Source organism: Artemia franciscana, chromosome 2 (assembly GCF_032884065.1).
Source record: "Artemia franciscana chromosome 2, ASM3288406v1, whole genome shotgun sequence".
NCBI classification, from domain to species: Eukaryota; Metazoa; Arthropoda; class Branchiopoda; order Anostraca; family Artemiidae; genus Artemia; species Artemia franciscana.
Window position 1 is genome coordinate 6,232,799 of NC_088864.1, and position 17,925 is coordinate 6,250,723.

Here is a 17,925-nt window from a genome sequence, read left to right on the forward strand (position 1 = left end):
TCTTGGAAACACATAGAGTGGAGGGATCGGGATGAAACTTGATGGGAAAAATAAGCGTAAGTTCCGGATACATGATTGACATAGTCGGAACTGATTTGCTCTCTTTGGGGTAGTTGGGGGGGGGGGAGTAATTCTTAAAAATTAGAAAAATGAGGTATTTTCAACTTACGAATGGGTGATCGGATCTCAATGAAATTTGATGTTTAGAAGGATATCGTGTCTTAGAGCTCTTATTTTAAATCCCGACCGGATCTGGTGATGGGGGCGGGGAGTTGGGAGGGGGAAACCTAAATCTTGGAAAACACTTAGAGTGGAGGCATCGGGATGAAACATGGTGGGAAAAATAAACACAAGTCCTAGATAGATGATTGACATAAACGGAACGGATCCGCTCTCTTTTGGGTAGTTGGGGGGGGGGGGGGGTATTTCTGAAAAAAAGAGGTATTTTTAACTTACGAACGGGTGATCGGATCTCAATGAAATTTGATATTTAGAAGGATATTGTGGCTCAAAGCTCTTATTTTAAACTCGACCGGATCTGGTGACATTGGGGGGGGGGGGTGGGAGGGAGAAACCTAAAAATTGGAAAACACTTAGAGTGGAGGGATCGGGATGAAACTTGGTGGAAAAAAAAACACGAGTCCTAGATATATGATTGACATAACCAGAACGCATCCGCTCTCTTTGGGGTAGTGGGGGGGGGGGGGTTAATTCTGAAAAATTAGAAAAAATGAGGTATATTTAACTTACGAACGGGTGATTGGATCTCTATGAAATTTGATTTTTAGAAGGATATCGTGTCTCAAAGTTCTTATTTTAAATCCTGACCGGATCTGGTGACATTGGGGGAAGTTTGGGGTGGGGAAACCTAAAATGATGGGAAACGCATAGATTGGAGGGATTGGGATGAAACTTGGTTGGAAAAATAAGCAGAAGTCTTGCATACGTGATTTACATAATTGGAACGGATCCGCTCAATTGCGGGGGGGGGGGGTAATTCTGAAAAATAAGAAAAATGACGTATTTTTAACTTACGAAGGAGTGATCGGATCTTCATGAAACTTCATATTTAGAAGGACCTCGTAACTCCGATATCTTATTTTAAATCTCAACCGGATCAAGCGTAATTGGGGGGGGGGGGCAGTTGGGGGGGACCGGAAATCTTAGAAAATACTTTAAGCGGTGAGATCAGGATGAAACTGGATGGGAAGAATAGAAAGCTGTCTAAGATACGTGACTGACATAGCTGGACCGGATCTGCTCTCTTTGGTGGAATTGGGGGGGGGGTAATTTTGAAAATTGAGGTATTTGTAACTTACGGAAGGGTGACCAGATCTTAATGAAATTTGATATTTAGAAGGATCTTGTGCTTTAAAGTTCTAATTTCAAATTCCGATCAGATCCTGTGACATTTGGGGGAGTTGGAGGGGGGAACCGGAATTCTTGGAAAACATGAAAATTGGAGTATTTATATCTTACGAATAGATGATCGGATCGTAATGAAATTTGATTTTTAGAAGGAATTCATGTCTCAGAGCTCTTATTTCAAATCCCGACCAGATCTTTTGACATTGTGGGGATTTGGAGGGGGAAATCTTGGAAAAACACTTGGAGTGTAGGAATCGGGATGAAGCTTGGTGGATAGAATAAACAAATGTTCTTGATACGTGATTGACAGAATCGTACTGGATTCGCTCTCTTTGGGGGAGTTGGGGGGAGGGGTTCAGTGATTTGGCGAGTTCGGTGCTTCTGGACGTGCTAGGGCGATGAAAATTGGTAGGCGTGTCAGGGAGCTGCACAATTTGACTTGATAAAGTCGTTTTCCCAGATTCGACCATCTGGGGAGCAAAAGGGAGAGGGAAAATTAGAAAAAATTAGGTATTTATGACTTACGAGTGGGTGATCGGATCTTAATGAATTTTGATATTTAGAAGGACTTTGTGACTCAGAGCTCTTATTTTAAATCTTGACCGGCATTAAGCCTCTTATTTTCCTTTTTAAATCAATCTATTGATTCATAGAATTTTGTTAGAGCTCATACCATATGATCTCTTGGCTCTTAGCTCTTCTCGCCTCGTCACAAGTGCCATATGAGCTTTTAGCTCTTGTTTTTTTTTTTTTTTGGGGGGGGGGGGGGTCTCCTTTGGAACATTTACCACGGTCAAAATTTTTCGTGGAGAGGGAAGTTTTTAGGGGATAATTTCCCTCATGGGGGAATTTGCCACAATTTTGGCATTAGAAATCCCTCCCGCCTAAATAACAGCCCACTGGCACACCTCCATAATAGCTGATGCTATTAATAATAGCTGATGCTATTAATAACATCTTTGCACATGATTTTATCAAACATCATGTGAATCACCTTGGTAAAATGTAGATCTGAAATAAATGATTAATCTTAAACGGTAAAAGCTTGTTTTGAAAAAAAGATTTATGATAATTTTGAAAGGTCGTAAATGTCAGACCGAAACAAAATTACATAATTAGAATCGCCATTGTCGAAAATCCCGTACAAGGAACTTTGAACAACAAGGAAAATCACTTTAAGTTCTATTTCGTAAAAAAACTTCCCTTGGGCTTTTCAGCTAGGATGGGATCGTCTTGGGGAAGTCTCTGGAGTGAGGGGGTATTTTACGTGGAGGAGTTTAAAATTGAGGAATTTTTCTGTGGATAGGGGGAATTATCCATTTAGGGAAACTGTTCTGGGCATTATGTGAAAAAGATCCGAAGTTAAATTAAAAAAAAAAACTTTTTACCAATGAAATTAAAGAGCAAATTTAAAACGAACAGAAATTATTCCGTATATGAGGTGGGTGATCTTCTTCTCAATACGTTCCTCTTTACGCTAAAGTTTGACCTTTTGTCGTGATTCCTTGACTACTAGGATACTCATTTATAGGAGGGGGCAACCTCCCTCATATGCGGAATGTTTCCTGTTCGTTTTGAATTTTAATGTTACTAATTGCTTTCAGTTGAAAAACTTTTTTTTATTCAATCTCTTGCAAGATAGTATTGCTATGTATGTAATTGATATTAAATAAATTTTATTATTATTATAACTAGATATATTAAAACTATAACTATTATATTTACCCTTGTTATTTTTTTTATTCGTCTTATAAAATGATGCGTCTCAATATCAAACAGTTCGTGGTAACGAACTGTAGTAAGGAGCGACTCACCTCAATAGTAACCAAAACTGAAATTTTGATACCAATAGCTACATCAAAAGAATCGCATTTTAATGCTGATTTTGAATATATAAGTTTCATCAAGTTTAGGTTACCCATCAAAAGTTACGAGCCTGAGAAAATTTGAGTTATTTTAGAAAATTGGGGGAAACAACCCCTAAAAGTCATAGAATCTCAACAAAAATCAAACCATATGATTTAGCGTATCAGAGAACCCTACTGTAGAAGTTTCAAGATCCTATCTACGAAAATGCGGAATTTTGTATTTTTGCCAGAAGGCAGATCACGGATGCGTGTTCATTGGTTTGTTGGTTTTTTGTTTTTGTTTTTTGTTGTTTTTTCCCCGGGGGTGATCGTATCGACCCAGCTGTCCTAGAATGTTGTGAGAGGGCTCATTCTAACGGAAATAGAAAGCTCTAGTGCCATTTTAACTGACCAAAAAAATTGGAGGGCACCTAGGCCCCCTCCCACGCTAATTATTTTCCCAAAGTCACCAGATCAAAATTCTGAGATAGCCATTTTATTCAGCGTAGTCGAAAAACCTTATTACTATGTCTTTGGGGACGACTTACTCCCCCACAGTCCCCGTGGGAGGGGCTACAAGTTACTAACTTTGACTAGTGCTTACATATAGTAATGGTTATTGGGAAGTGTACAGGCGTTTTCAGGAGGATTTTTTGGTTGGGGGGAGGGGTTGAGAAGAGGGAGATATGCTGGGGAAACTTTCCATCGAGGAATTTGTCATAGGGGAAGAAATTTTTCATGAAGGGAGCGCAGGATTTACTAGCATTATTTAAAAAAAAAAAACAATGAAAAAATAAATATGAAAAAGTTTTTTTCAGCTGGAAGTAAGGAGCAGCGTTAAAACTTAAAACGAACAGAAATTATTACCCGTATGAGGGGCTCACCTCTTCCTAATACCTCGCTCTTTACGCTAAAGATTTTTAGTAATTTCAACTATTTATTCTACGGCTTTTGTGATTCAGGGGTCATTCTTAATGAATTGGGACAAAATTTAAGCTTTAGTGTAAAGAGCGAGGTACTGACGAGGGGACGAACCCCCTCATATATGTAATAAAAACATGAGAATACAAAAGTTCTTTACGTAAGCTAATTTATAAGTTACGTATATCTTTTACTAATAAAAACATTCGTAGAAAATTAAAAGTTCTAGTTGCCTTTTTAATTAACCAACAAATCGGAGGGCAACCAGGCTTCCTTCCCCACTCCTTTTTTCTCAAAATAATTCGATCAAAATTATGAGAAAGCCATTTAGCCAAAAAAAAATGCAAATTTCTGAAAAATTAAGAAAAATGAGGTATTTTTAACTTACGAACGGATGATCGGATCTCAATGAAATTTGATATTTAGAAGGATATCGTGGCTCAGAGCTCTTATTTTAAAGCCGACCGGATCTGGTGACATTGGGGGGGGGGAGTTGGGAGGAGAAACCTAAAACTTGGAAAACAATTAGAGTGGAGGGATCGGGATGAAACTTGTTGGAAAAAACCACGAGTCCTAGATACATGATTGACATAACCAGAACGGATCCGCTCTCTTTGGGGTAGTTGGGGGGGGTTAATTCTGAAAAATTAGAAAAAATAAGGTATTTTTAACTTATGAACGGGTGATTGGATCTCCATGAAATTTAATATTTAGAATGATATCTTGTCTCAAAGCTCTTATTTTAAATCCTGACCAGATCTTGTGACATTGGGGGAAGTTTGGGGTGGGGAAACCTAAAACGATGGAAAACGCTTAGATTGGAGGGATTGGGATGAAACTTGGTTGGAAAAATAAGCAGAAGCCTTGAATACGTGATTTACATAATTGGAACGAATCCGATCAATTGGGGGGGGGAGATAAATTCTGAAAAATAAGCTCTCTTTGGTGGAATTGGGGGGGGGGTAATTTTGAAAATTGAGGTATTTGTAACTTTTGAAAGGGTGACCAGATCTTAATGAAATTTGATATTTAGAAGGATCTTGTGCTTTAAAGATGTAATTTCAAATTCCGACCAGATCCTGGGACATTCGGGGGAGTTGGAGGGGGAAACCGGAATTCTTGGAAAACATGAAAATTGGGGTATTTTTATCTTACGAATAGATGACCGGATCGTAATAAAATTTGATTTTTAGAAGGAATTCATGTCTCAGAGCTCTTTTTTCAAATCGCGACCAGATCTTTTGACATTGTGTGGAGTTGGAGGGGGAAATCTTGGAAAAACACATGGAGTGGAGGAATCGGGATGAAGCTTTTTGGATAGAATAAACAAATGTCCACATGGAGTGGAGGAATCGGGATGAAGCTTTTTGGATAGAATAAACAAATGTCCTTGATACGTGATTGACAGAATCGCACTGGATTCGCTCTCTTTGGGGGAGTTGGGGGGAGGGGTTCAGTGATTTGGCGAGTTCGGTGCTTCTGGACGTGCTAGGGCGATGAAAATTGGTAGGCGTGTCAGGGAGCTGCACAATTTGACTTGATAAAGTCGTTTTCCCAGATTCGACCATGTGGGGGGCAAAAGGGAGAGGAAAAATTAGAAAAAATTAGGGATCCATTACTTACGAGTGGGTGATCGGATCTTAATGAATTTTGATATTTAGAAGGACTTTGTGACTCAGAGCTCTTATTTTAAATCTTGACCGGCATTAAGCCTCTTATTTTCCTTTTTAAATCAATCTATTGATTCATAGAATTTTGTTAGAGCTCATACCATATGATCTCTTGGCTCATAGCTCTTCTTGCCTCGTCACAAGTGCCATATGGGCTCTTAGCTCTTGTTTTTTATATAATTTAAAATTAAAGCAAAGCTACTCTTCATGGAATCTATTGGAGGGTCATTCCTTGTGACTGCTAAGTAAATTAAAAAATAGTATGTGATCATTTTACCCAATAGCTTAACGCTGATGATATAAATCACCATTCTTCTTGGTGTTGGTACAGTTTTAGGGGAAGAACTCATCCTAATCCTCAAAACAGCAGATATCCTTTGAGAAACCTGGTTCTTATTGGCAAATTAAAACTTGGTGTAGGTTGTATTTGTAATAATGTCAAGATAAGTGTTTTACCACTGCTCACGCTTACCACGGTGGCACTATAGACATAGGAGGTATCTGGCATCAGCCTGACTAACCTCCTTAATACAGAAATGATGGTCTTTGAATTGGAAGGCCTTTCGACGTGGTAGCTATATTGCTCACATAATTGGTCAGATCTATTAAAAAAAGTAAAATAGTTATGAGGCTAACTTCCCAATGTATGTTATCACTGAGGATATAAATTGGATATTTTCTCAATATGCTCCATTCAAATTTCGTCAATTCTTCGATGGTAAATACTTGATAAACCTTTTAAGAACTATCAGTTTGACTTTTGGCTATTGACTATCATTTTGACTATTGACTATTGGATAATAAACCTTCTAAAGAGCTATCAGTTTGACTATTGACTCTTTTAAAGGCAATAAAATCAAGCTCCTGATCTCACTAACCAAGTAATCTTTTTTCTAGAAACGAAAAAAGATAAAAGCATTTGGATCTTTGACAATTTTTTATTGAATAATACCATAATATTTACATTTAGTTTAATTTTGTGCAAAATACAACTTTATGCCTATTTTATATTAACTCACAGATGTTATGTATCTTTCAAACTTTTCCTCTGCCTTAAGTGATAATCAGCATACGTTTGCAATTCTACTGATAACATTTGGAAATACCGCATGTGTGCGGTGTTTGTTTTTGTTAAGTTCAGTGTTTAGTGAAACAACTCGTTTCCTGTACAAAAACTAGTGCCCCTTTTCAATATCAGAACTTTTTTTTAAAATATTCTATTACTTTGTCTGGTGTTCACAGCAATTAGTATTCCTATGCTATGAGAGTCTACAGAAAATAGTATTAACTTGGATTTAAATTTACTTGGAGGGGGAACATCCTTCGAATTGAATGGTTTAAAAGGGAAGAAAGTATGGTTTATATATTCTTTTTGTGAAAACAAGCTGTATTGTCATTAGAGTTATAATAATTGTAAAGCTAGTCCAGATATTTGTTTTCATGTACAAAGCTAGATATCCAAACTGAAAACTTTATACTTAAAATATTATATTAATACACTCTCCCCAGTGTTCACTACAATCAATATTCCAATACTGTGGAAATTTACTAAAAGTATGTCTGCTTATAATCACTTACCCAGGGGAAATAACCACTATTTAGATCAAACAGTTTGTGGTAAGGAACTGTAAGTAAGGAGTGACCCGGCTCAAAAGTAACCGAAACTCTAAAAAATGGAATCTTGATACCAATAGATAAATCAAAAGAATCGAATTTAGTGTTGAATTCAAATATATAGGTTTCATCAAGTTTAGTCTTATCGATCAAAATTTAGACCCTATTGAATATTTGTCTTGTTTTCGAAAAAGGGAGAAAAGTCATAGAATCTTAACGAAAATCACACCATCAGATTTGGTGTAACAGAGAACTCTGTTGTAGAGGTTACAAGCTCTTATCTGCAAAAATTTGGATTGCCAGAAAAAAGATCACTGATACGTCCTTATTTGATTTTTGTTTTGGTTGTTTTTTTTGGGGGGCGTGATCGTATCCACCTAGTGGTCCTAGAATATCGCGAGAGGGCTCTTTCGAACGGAAATTAAAAGTTCTATTGTCCTTATTAAGTGACCAAAAAGTGGAGGGCAATTAGGTCCCCTCTTACGCTCATTTTTCCCGATCAAAATTTTGAAATAGCCATTTTGTTCACCATAGTCGAAAAATCTTATAATTATGTCCTTAGGTGTAAAATGATCCCCCCCCACTCCCCGGGGGAAGGGATGCAAGTTGTGAACTTTGCCCATTGTTTACATATAGTATTTTTTATTGGAAAGTATACAGGCATTTAGGGGGGGGTGTGCTTGGGGTGGATTTCTATGGGGAGAATCTTCCTTGGGAGGGAAAATTCTTGGGAGTCAGTATTCCAGGGGAAATGTTACACTTGGATGTTTTGACACAATTACGGTACTACACGAAATTCTTTTAATTGTCTTACATTCTAGTTGCCAAATTTTTTATATTGAAATATCCCGGTGGAATTATCCAGGGCCTTTTTTCCGCATGTTTTGTTTTCTGGGAAATAGTATCCACGGAAAAGGGCATTTTTGGAGTGATCGAAAAACCGATTAGAGGTTAAAGTCTTATTCAAATGAAGGGATGCTAGGGAAAATTTTTCAGGATGAATAGTCCACAAGCAATGTTAAAGGGAGAGGGATTCTCAGCGAGGATGGAACTATCAGGAAGGAATGTGACGGGGGTGGGTGCACATTACGTTGGATGAAATTTCTACCGAGGCGTTTTCCGCGAGGGGAAGGAGTATATTTCATAAAGGGTGACCCAGATTTACCAAAATTATTTGACAAAAGAGCAGAAATTGTGACATATATGAAGAGTTGCCCCTTCCTCAATACCTCACTTTTTACTCTAAAGTTTGACTGTTTACTAAAATTGAAACACGGGGGGAGTTTAATTAGAATGGGAAGCTTTTTTTAAGTGCAAACAGCTTTAATGTAAAGAGCAAGGTATTAAGGAGGGGGTAAGCCTTCATATCCGGAATAAATCTACCATATTTAATATACAAATTTTGTTTTAATTGTTCATGTACGGTGAGCCAAATTCGAACCTGCATTAATTGGAAAACGTTCAGAAATTAAATGAAAAACGAGACTTTTTTAACTGAAAGTAAGGAACGACATTAAAACTCAAAACCAACAGAAATTATTCCTTTAATGAAAGGAGCTGTCCACTCCTCAACGCCTTTCTCTTCACGCTACAGTTTTTATTGTTTTAAAAAGTAGAGTTGTGACAAAGACTCGAACTTTAGCGTAAAGAGCGAGGCGTTGAGGAGTGGACAGCCCCTTTCATATACGGAATAATTTCTATTCATTTTAAGTTTCAATGTAGCTCCTTACTTTCAGTTATCTTTTTTTTAATCACTTTCAAAAGATGCACAAAAGATACTTGCTGCATAAAAAAAAGAAATTTGAGTTTTGAAAATTTTTCCGTTAAGCGAGTTTTTGCTAAATGGAAAATGTGTTGGAAAGTCCTTTGTAAGACACTTCCAAAAACATGGGTTCCAAAAACACTTAATATTCTTAATCAATAGTTTGTATTTTCATTCATTTCGCTTAGTCCCTTTGTTTTCCTTCAAAAAGTTACTGTCTTTTAACTGGAGACTGAAATGATGCACAAATCTGAAATCTGCATGATGGAAGACACAGAGTAGGCCTGTGACTCTTCCTATACCACACTCACCAGCAGTCCTTCAGAAGAAAGGTAGACAGGCTTATTTTTTGCCAATCAGCTTTAGATTTATGAAGAAAGTACCTTGGGTGGTCTTCTTTTTTTCTAATACTGTTTTACGCTGTTTTTCTGCGTGTTTTGACTGAAAAATCAATTTGCATTAACAGCAAGTAGTGTTTAGTATTGTGTAAAAATGGTAATTTTGTGGTAATTTTAAGTTTAAATGTCGCTCCTTACTTTCAGTTAAAAAAAAAGTTTTTTATTTGTGTTTAATCACTTTCAAAAGATGCACAAAAGATACTTGCTGTATAAAAAAAAGAACACAGATGTTGCAAGGAAGCCAAGGTAGAAATGTCAGTTGACCTATTAATTATACCATTTTTGTTTCCTGAATCTGTGTTGTATAATGCCATACTGTGGGATATAAAATGTTTGAAATCAGAAGGGTATATTCACAAATCGAGAAATCGATTAGAGGTTACAGTCTTATTCAAATCAAAGAATGCTAAGGAAAATTTTTATGGGTGAATCGTCTACAAGCAATTTTACAGGGAGGGGCGATTGTCAGCGAGGATGGAACTGTCTGGAGGGGATTTGACGGGGTAGGGGTACACTTTGCTGTGGATGAAATTTTCACCGAGGAGTCTTCCTTGAGGGGTAGTGCTATATTTCATAAAAGGTGGGCCAGATTTACCGGCATTATTTGGCAAAAGAAAAGAAATTCTGAAATATATGAAGGGTTGCCCCCGTCCTTAATTGTTTACTCTTTGCGCAAAAGTTTGATTGTTTACTAAAATTGAAACACGGGGGCCGTTTATTAAGAATGTGAAGCCTTCTTAAATTGCTAACAGCTTTAGCATAAAGAGCAAGGTATTGAGGAGGGTAGCAACCCTTTATAAATGGGATAAATCTACCAAATTTAAAATGCAAATTTTGTTTTGATGTTTCTTGTACGGTGAGCTAGAGTCGAACCTGCCTTAGTCGAAAATGTTAAGAAATTAAATAAAAAACGAGTTTTTTTACTGGAAGTAAGGAGCGAGATTAAAACTTAAAACAAACAGAAATTATTCCTTAAATGAAAGGGGCTACCCCCTCCTCAGCGTCTCTTTCTTTACGCTAAAGTGTTTATTGATTCAAAAAGTAGTTGTGACAGAGTCAAACTTTAGCGTTAAGAGCGAGGTGTTGAGTCAAAATCTATGAGAAGAGATAGTAAAAAGATCTGGGGGGGGTAACTGCTTTCCATGTCTCCAACTGATGTCACTGGCTGAGATTCAGAGAAAAATTGCGTAAAGTTTGAAATTGGCAGTCATTTGCACTTGACTTAGTTCTAAATTCATCAGTTAAAAATATAAGCTAAATAAAAAATTACATATAGAAACGAATGTATGATTTAATTTGAATGAATTCTCATTTATTCTAGTTATCACTGTTACGCCATTGTTTGATATGGATTTGGCTCAACGAGAATATGAAACGACTAAGATGCCTGGTGACACAAGTATGTATCCAAAGGAAGAAATAGATTCTGATTCTCAAGATGAGATACCAAATAAAAAAAGAGAGAAGGTTTTCAAATGTGATATATGTATGAAAAGTCTCACTTCTAGTTCCAATTTATCAACACACAAAAGGCTTCATACTGGGGAAAAGCCCTTTAAGTGTGATATATGCGCTAAAAGTTTTGCTAGTAGTTCAAGCTGGTCATATCATCGAAGAACTCATACAGGAGAAAAACCATTCAAGTGTAGAGTTTGTCAGAAATGTTTTGCTTCAAGCTCGAATTTGTCAGAACACCATAAAATTCATACAGAAGAGAAACCCTTTGAATGCGATATATGCAAGAAGAGATTCCGCCAAGCGTCTGATTTATCTGGACACCAAAGAACTCATGCAGGTGAAAAACCCTTTGAATGTGATATTTGTAAGAAAAGATTCCGAAAGCGTCATCATTTATTTGGACATCAGAGAACACATACAGGTGAAAAACCTTTCAAGTGTAATGTATGTGAGAAAAGTTTCACCTATAATTACAGTTTAGCAGATCACCAAAGGATTCATACTGGAGAAAAACCTTTCCAGTGTGATGTATGTGAGAAGAGTTTTAGTTCTAGTTCTTCTTTATCTAAACATCGGCACCGAAAAAATCATATTGTGGGAGTAACTTATGAGCTATAATGAACGTGAAAGAAGTTTTATTTTAAAATCCAGTTTTACACACCAAAGATCCTAGACTGGGGAAGGTAATTCGTGTTTTTAGTGTGTTATGCTGTCGCATATGCAAGAGAATATTCTACATAATACTCTGGTGATTGACCCTTCCAGTGTTGTATGTTATAAAAATGAATTTTAATTGATGTTATATTGTCTTCTGTTAACATTCATAATTATTTACATGTTTATGTTTAGTAATGTTACTTTTGTTTCTTTTCTATTTTGCTTAGAGTATTGATTTGGTGAATTTTACGATATTTAAAATAAAGTAATGTTATATTTTATTTAGGTTGGTGTGTAAAGTCTGGGGCAGTTTTTCTGCTTGTGGGCAGTTTTAGGCTTTTTGTGGAAGCCTAGTCAGAGATTTCTGACCAAACACAACGTATAATACATGAATCGAAAATTCATATCCTTTCCAGAGGCTCTGCAAGACAATATTAAGAGATTCCCTCTTCTCAGACCTCCAATGCGTTTGGACTTGACTTCGACTTCATTGAGTAAGAAATGTGTAAACAAGAACACAACTCCAGAGACTGATCAATGATTTCTAGGGCTTAAGCGTTAGCCCCTGGAGAACGCCGAGTATTAATATCTAAAATATATTATATAATATATTAAACTGATCTGTTAATAATACATCATTGTCCATCACATCATAATACACAATACATCACAAAATATTAAATCAAAGGCACTGTGCACTATACAGCAAAAATAGTAGAATCCTGCTAAAACTATTAGTCTGTATTTGTAAAAAGAGAATTTTTTGTTATAATTATATCAAAATAATACCAATGAAACATGATCTCTTATTTCAAGTGGAATACTGTCCCGTAATTTTGCTTATTAAGTTGAAATTTTTTGGGTATGTCACGGGAGGTATTAACTAAATACATAACACTATATGCATAGAGATGGTGAAACGAAAGTATGTGCTATTTCTCAGAAACGTGCAAGGCTAAAAATTTAAAACTTTCAGAACATATTGAAGGGACGTTGAAATCAATCAGAAGACATTGTGTAGATCTAAGGTTCTTGAAAGGGTATATCTGGGGTATCTCAAGAAAAATTATTAAGTTAAAATTTTCAGCACATGTTTAGGTTGTGATTGATTAAAATTTGTCTATATTAAAGGTTAATTGCATAAAAGTGACCAGATCGGTATGTTCTATAGAAGCCTAAAGATTACGCAGATTTTCAGTCTATTTCTTTGAATGATATTCCATGCACCAATCAATAAAAGTGACATAGCAGAGCTATTTATAAACTTATGTCCATTATATAGAAATCAAGCAAAAATTTTGATTCTTTAAAAATGATTTTAAATAACCCTGTTTGCGGAAGAAGTTTTTCAAAGAGAAGCAAAGAGCTGTATTAAGACAAAAGTGATCAGAAACAAAGTTTGTCGACTTAAATAGGCCGAGGCTAAAGATGATGTGACATCGATTTAGTGTCATATCAGCAGAACCTTTCAAGGGGGAGAGGGCAACTACGGTATGTGCGCCACCTATCGCAGGACGGGTTCTGAATATATATGGTCGAGGTTCAAAAAGCGTCGTTCTTGAGTGGTATTTGAAGTTTTGATGTCTACGAAACGTCCATTCAATAAAATTCTTGTAAGCAACAAGTATATGGTGCATCTTATTCTGTTCGAAATGTTCCTAGACTTCTATGGAAACAAGTTTCTAAGCTTATTCATTTGTAATCCCTTGAGTCTGAAGAAGTTTTCATTTCAGACTGGCATACTCATTTTTCGTCAGTTCTTTCAGCTAACCCGCCATAGGTCAAGTCTTCTGTTTTACATAGTCCTTATAGTTACCTATCAAATATTGACCATGGAAGGAACCTCGTCAATATTTCATCTTCATCTGTGGCTAATCAAATTCAATAGATATAATCAGAAAAAGATCTCAGTCTGAATAGACTACAGACTGAGCATCAGAAGCACGGCACGGTCTACCATATTGACAATCTCTCTCTGTTGTTCCAGGTAATTATTTGTCAGTAAAATATGCCGACCCTTTAGGAAGGTCTATTAACCTGCAGTGGAAAAAATAAGCAAAGATCGTACAGTTTGTAGTTCGTATATACCAATTAAATTTTGTTGAATAATTAGTAAACTTATTATCAAGTTCCTGTTTCCGCTTATTATTACAATTTCGGCAACAATCAGTTTGGGCTCATAAGCGGCAATGGAGTTCAATATCCACACCATCGTTTCCTGTATATTAATTGGGGGTGAAAGGACTGTATGCAGTCTGTATACCCTCATACAAATTCTGGAATTGGAATTGATATCATTAAGTGGCACTATTTAGTTAAATAAAAGGGTTTGTGTTTGTTCCTTATACATATCCAGCGCCTTTGAGTCTGTCCTTCGTTCTCAAGTTCTCCTTTGTAATGGCGTCAACCCTTTCATTTCTATACACTTATTGCACTGGTAGAAAAATTATCACAATAAGATTCGTTCTGATATTCACCGAACAGATTTAATTATAGTGAAGAAGGGACCAAAGAATGGTTTGATTAATTTCCAGCTTTGTTTTGCAACACTATCCAAATAGCCGCTGAATATACCCCCCCCCCCGTTCTGATTGCTCAGTTCACTGAATTCAGTCATATATAATTTTCTAATGATATTGTTTTGTTAGCTAAAGATTTTTATTAAGTTTCCGATATATTCTTTCCCGTGCATGTATTTAGTTAGAGGCTTCAAGGACAGAATTTTTGGTATTCCTCCCAAATTCTGGAGCAAGTGACTTCCTTATAATCAGTTCAACTTTAATCATACTCTTGGATTCATTGAAACATTTTGGACTTTCAACTGGTGCGTCTATTTAATGTGTTCATTTAGTGTAAGAATAAAATGGGCCCCGTGTAAATTCCATTGTGCCCTTTCGGAAGTTTTTTTTTATCAAAACTGAGTGCCTTATCATTCGGAGCCAATTTTTTATATCTTTTATTTAGTCTTCCTCTTTGATTCAAGACTATTTATATTTGTAGAAACTACAAGGGTTTATTTAAGGCACTTGGTATTAACCAAGTGACATATAGCAATTGCAAATTCTGTCGGTCTGTCTGTCCGTCCTGGTTTTGCTACTTTAGGCACTTCCAGGTAAGCTAGGACGATGAAACTTGGCAGGCTTATCAGGGACCGGACTAGATTAAATTATAAATAGTCGTTTCCCGATTTGACTATTTGGGGGGGGGGGTTAATTCGGAAAAATGAAGTATCTTTAACTTACGAACGGTTGATCAGATCTTAATGAAATTTGATGTTTGGAGGGATATTGTGTCTCAGAGCTGTTATTTTAAATTCCGACTGGATTTGGTGACATTGGTGGGGGAGTTGGGAGGGAGAAACCTAAAATCTTGGAAAACACTTAGAGTGGAGGGATTAGGATGAAACTCGGTGGAAAAAATAAGCACAAGTCCTGGATACATGATTTATAAAAAACGGAACGGATCCGCTCTCTTTGGGTTAGTTGGGGGGGAATTAATTCTAAAAATTTAGAAAAAATTAGGTAATTTTAACTTACGAACGGGTGATCGGATCTTAATGAGATTTGATATTTAGAAGGATGTCGTATCTCAAAGCTCTTATTTTAAATCCCGACCGGATCTGGTGACTTTGGGGGGAACCTAAAATTATGAAAAACGCTTATATTGGAGGGATCGGGATGAAACTTGGTGGACAAAATAAACAGAATTCTTAGATACGTGGTTGATATAATTGGAACGGATCCGCTATATTGGGAGGGGCGGGTAATTCCGAAAAATAGAAAAAATTATGAATTTTTAACTGACGAAGGAGTGATCGGATCTTCATGAAACTTCATATTTAGAAGGACCTCATAATCAGATCTCTTATTTTAAATCTCAACCGGATCCGGCGTCATTGGGGGGGGGGGGCAGTTGGGGGTGGACTCGAAATCTTAGAAAACACTTAAAGCGGAGAGATCAGGATGAAACTGGATGGGAAAAAATAATAACCTGCCTAAGATACGTGACTGACATAACCGGACCGGATCTGCTCTCTTTGGTGGAGTTGAGAGGGGGGATAATTCGAAAAAAATGAGGTATTTGTAGCTTACGAAAGGGTGACCAGACCTTAATGAAATTTGATATTTAGAAGGATCTTGTGCTTTAAAGCTCTAATTTTAAATTCCGACCAGATCCTTTGACAATGGGAGGAGTTGGAGGGGGAAACCGCAATTTTTGGAAAACATGAAAATTGGGGTATTTTTATCTTAGTAATAGGTGATTGGATCTTAATGAAACTTGATATATACAGAAGGATCTTATGTCTCAGGTGCTCCATTTTCGACTCGAATTGTATCTGGAGACATAGAGGGTTGGAGGAGGGAAACAGAAATCTTGGAAAACGCTTAGAGTGGAGAGATCGGGATGAAACTTGATCGGAACTATAAGCACAAGTTTTAGATACGTAATTGACATTATTGGAAAGGATCTGTTCTCTTTGGAGGAGCTGGGGGGGGGTGTGTTAATTTTGAAAAATTGGAAAAATTAAGGTATTTACAACTTAAGAACGGGTGACCGGATCTTAATGAAATTTGATATTTAGAAGGAATTCGTGTCTCAGACTTTTATTTCAAATTCCGACCAAATCTGTTGACATTGGGGGAAGTTGGAAGGGGAAATCTTGGGAAACGCTTGGAGAGGAGGAATCGGGATGAAGCTTGGTGGATAAAATAAGCAAATGTCCTTGATACGAGATTGATGTAACTGTACAGGATTCGATCTCTTTGGGGGAGTTGGGGGTTAGGGGCTAAGTGATTTGGCGAGTTTGGTGCTTTTGGGCGTGCTAGGTCGATAAAAATTAGTAGGCGTGTCAGGGAGCTGCACAAATTGACTTGATAAAGTCGTTTTCCCAGATTCGACTGTCTGTGGGCTAAAGGGAGAGGAAAAATTACACAAATGAGGTATTTATAACTTACGAGCGGGTGATCGGATCTTAATGAATTTTGATATTTAGAAGGACATCGTGTCTCAGATCTCTTATTTTAAATCCTCACCGGCATTAAGCCTCTGAATTACTTTTAAAATCAATCTTTTGATTCTTAGAATTTTGTTAGAGCTCATACCATATGAGCTCTTAGCTCTACTTGCCTCGTCACAAGTGCCATATGAGCTTTTAGCTCTTGTTAATATTGATGATTTTCCTTTGAATTGTACTCGTGTTTAAAGAGCATTTATGTGATTTTTCCCGTTTGAATTAGTGCTAAGAAGTTTTTTTTTACTTCCTTATTTCCTAGTTGTATTTTTCTTTGAATGTAAGACAAATTCATCTTTAGGTGTTCTCACTTCTTATACCGTATTTTTGGCTTGTGCATTTTTGTTTCTTTATTTACTCCTTTGTGCATTGTTGGTGTGTGTAAACATGGTAAAACTAATTTCTTATTATTTACTGTACCAGCACTATAATATTTTTTGCAAGAAATTGGAGATCCAAAGTAAATAGGATTTACTTCGGACAATGCTTTGGTTAAATTGGAGCAGGGGTGCAGACGAAGCTGTTAGAAGACTGGCCGAACTTATTTGTCAAAGTGCTATTGCTTCCTACTACTCACTTGCGTACTGGTGCTTCATTAAGCTATTACCACAGTAAGATCAGGATCTGTACAGTATAATTTCTTTTAAGATCAAAAAGAGTAAGTTAGGTTGACTGTTTCCGCCTTAAACTTATTGGTTGGCTTATATAGGCTAGACCTAGTCTATCCTATATAACATGTTTAACAGCATGGCCTATCCAGATTTGAACTAAAACTGCTTTGCCCTAAATTGAGAGGTAAAATTCTCTTCTAGCTGTCTTTTGCTATCTTGGAAAAGGATTAAGTTAGGAAATTGAAACATTCAGGAATGTTTCCAGGGTGAAAAACTTACTCTTGGAAGTTATGGCAAAATTCTACTTTAGCTACTTTTTGCTATAGGATTACAGGCTAAAGGAAGTCTTGGAAGGTATTTTGAAGTACCTACCTCTACTTGGGAGGGTCCCAACCTTTGAAAGCCATTAAAAATCTATGTGTTATAACAGTGTTATCAAAATAAATCTTCTGCTTAGATCTGCTTTTAGATTCTGCTTTATAACAAAAGTGTGTTCAACTTCACAACTTTGCTCAATCCTAATTTATAAGGTTTTAAAGATAGGCTATGCAAACAGGTTAACAGGAATAACAGAAATTGCATTTTCAGAACTAAAGGCAGAGAAAAAG

General features: G+C 36.6%; 1 protein-coding gene across 1 annotated transcript in view; it reads left to right on the forward strand.

Annotated features, from left to right (window-relative positions):
• The window catches only part of LOC136034016 (zinc finger protein 436-like), a 144,331-nt gene extending 132,355 nt beyond the window's left edge, over window positions 1–11,976 (forward strand). Inside the window, exon 6 of the mRNA XM_065715069.1 lies at window positions 10,902–11,976. Coding sequence (XP_065571141.1) covers window positions 10,902–11,656 — 755 coding nt within the window. The 3' untranslated portion in view covers window positions 11,657–11,976. The remainder of the gene's footprint in view (window positions 1–10,901) is intronic.
• The last annotated feature ends 5,949 nt before the right edge of the window (window positions 11,977–17,925 follow it).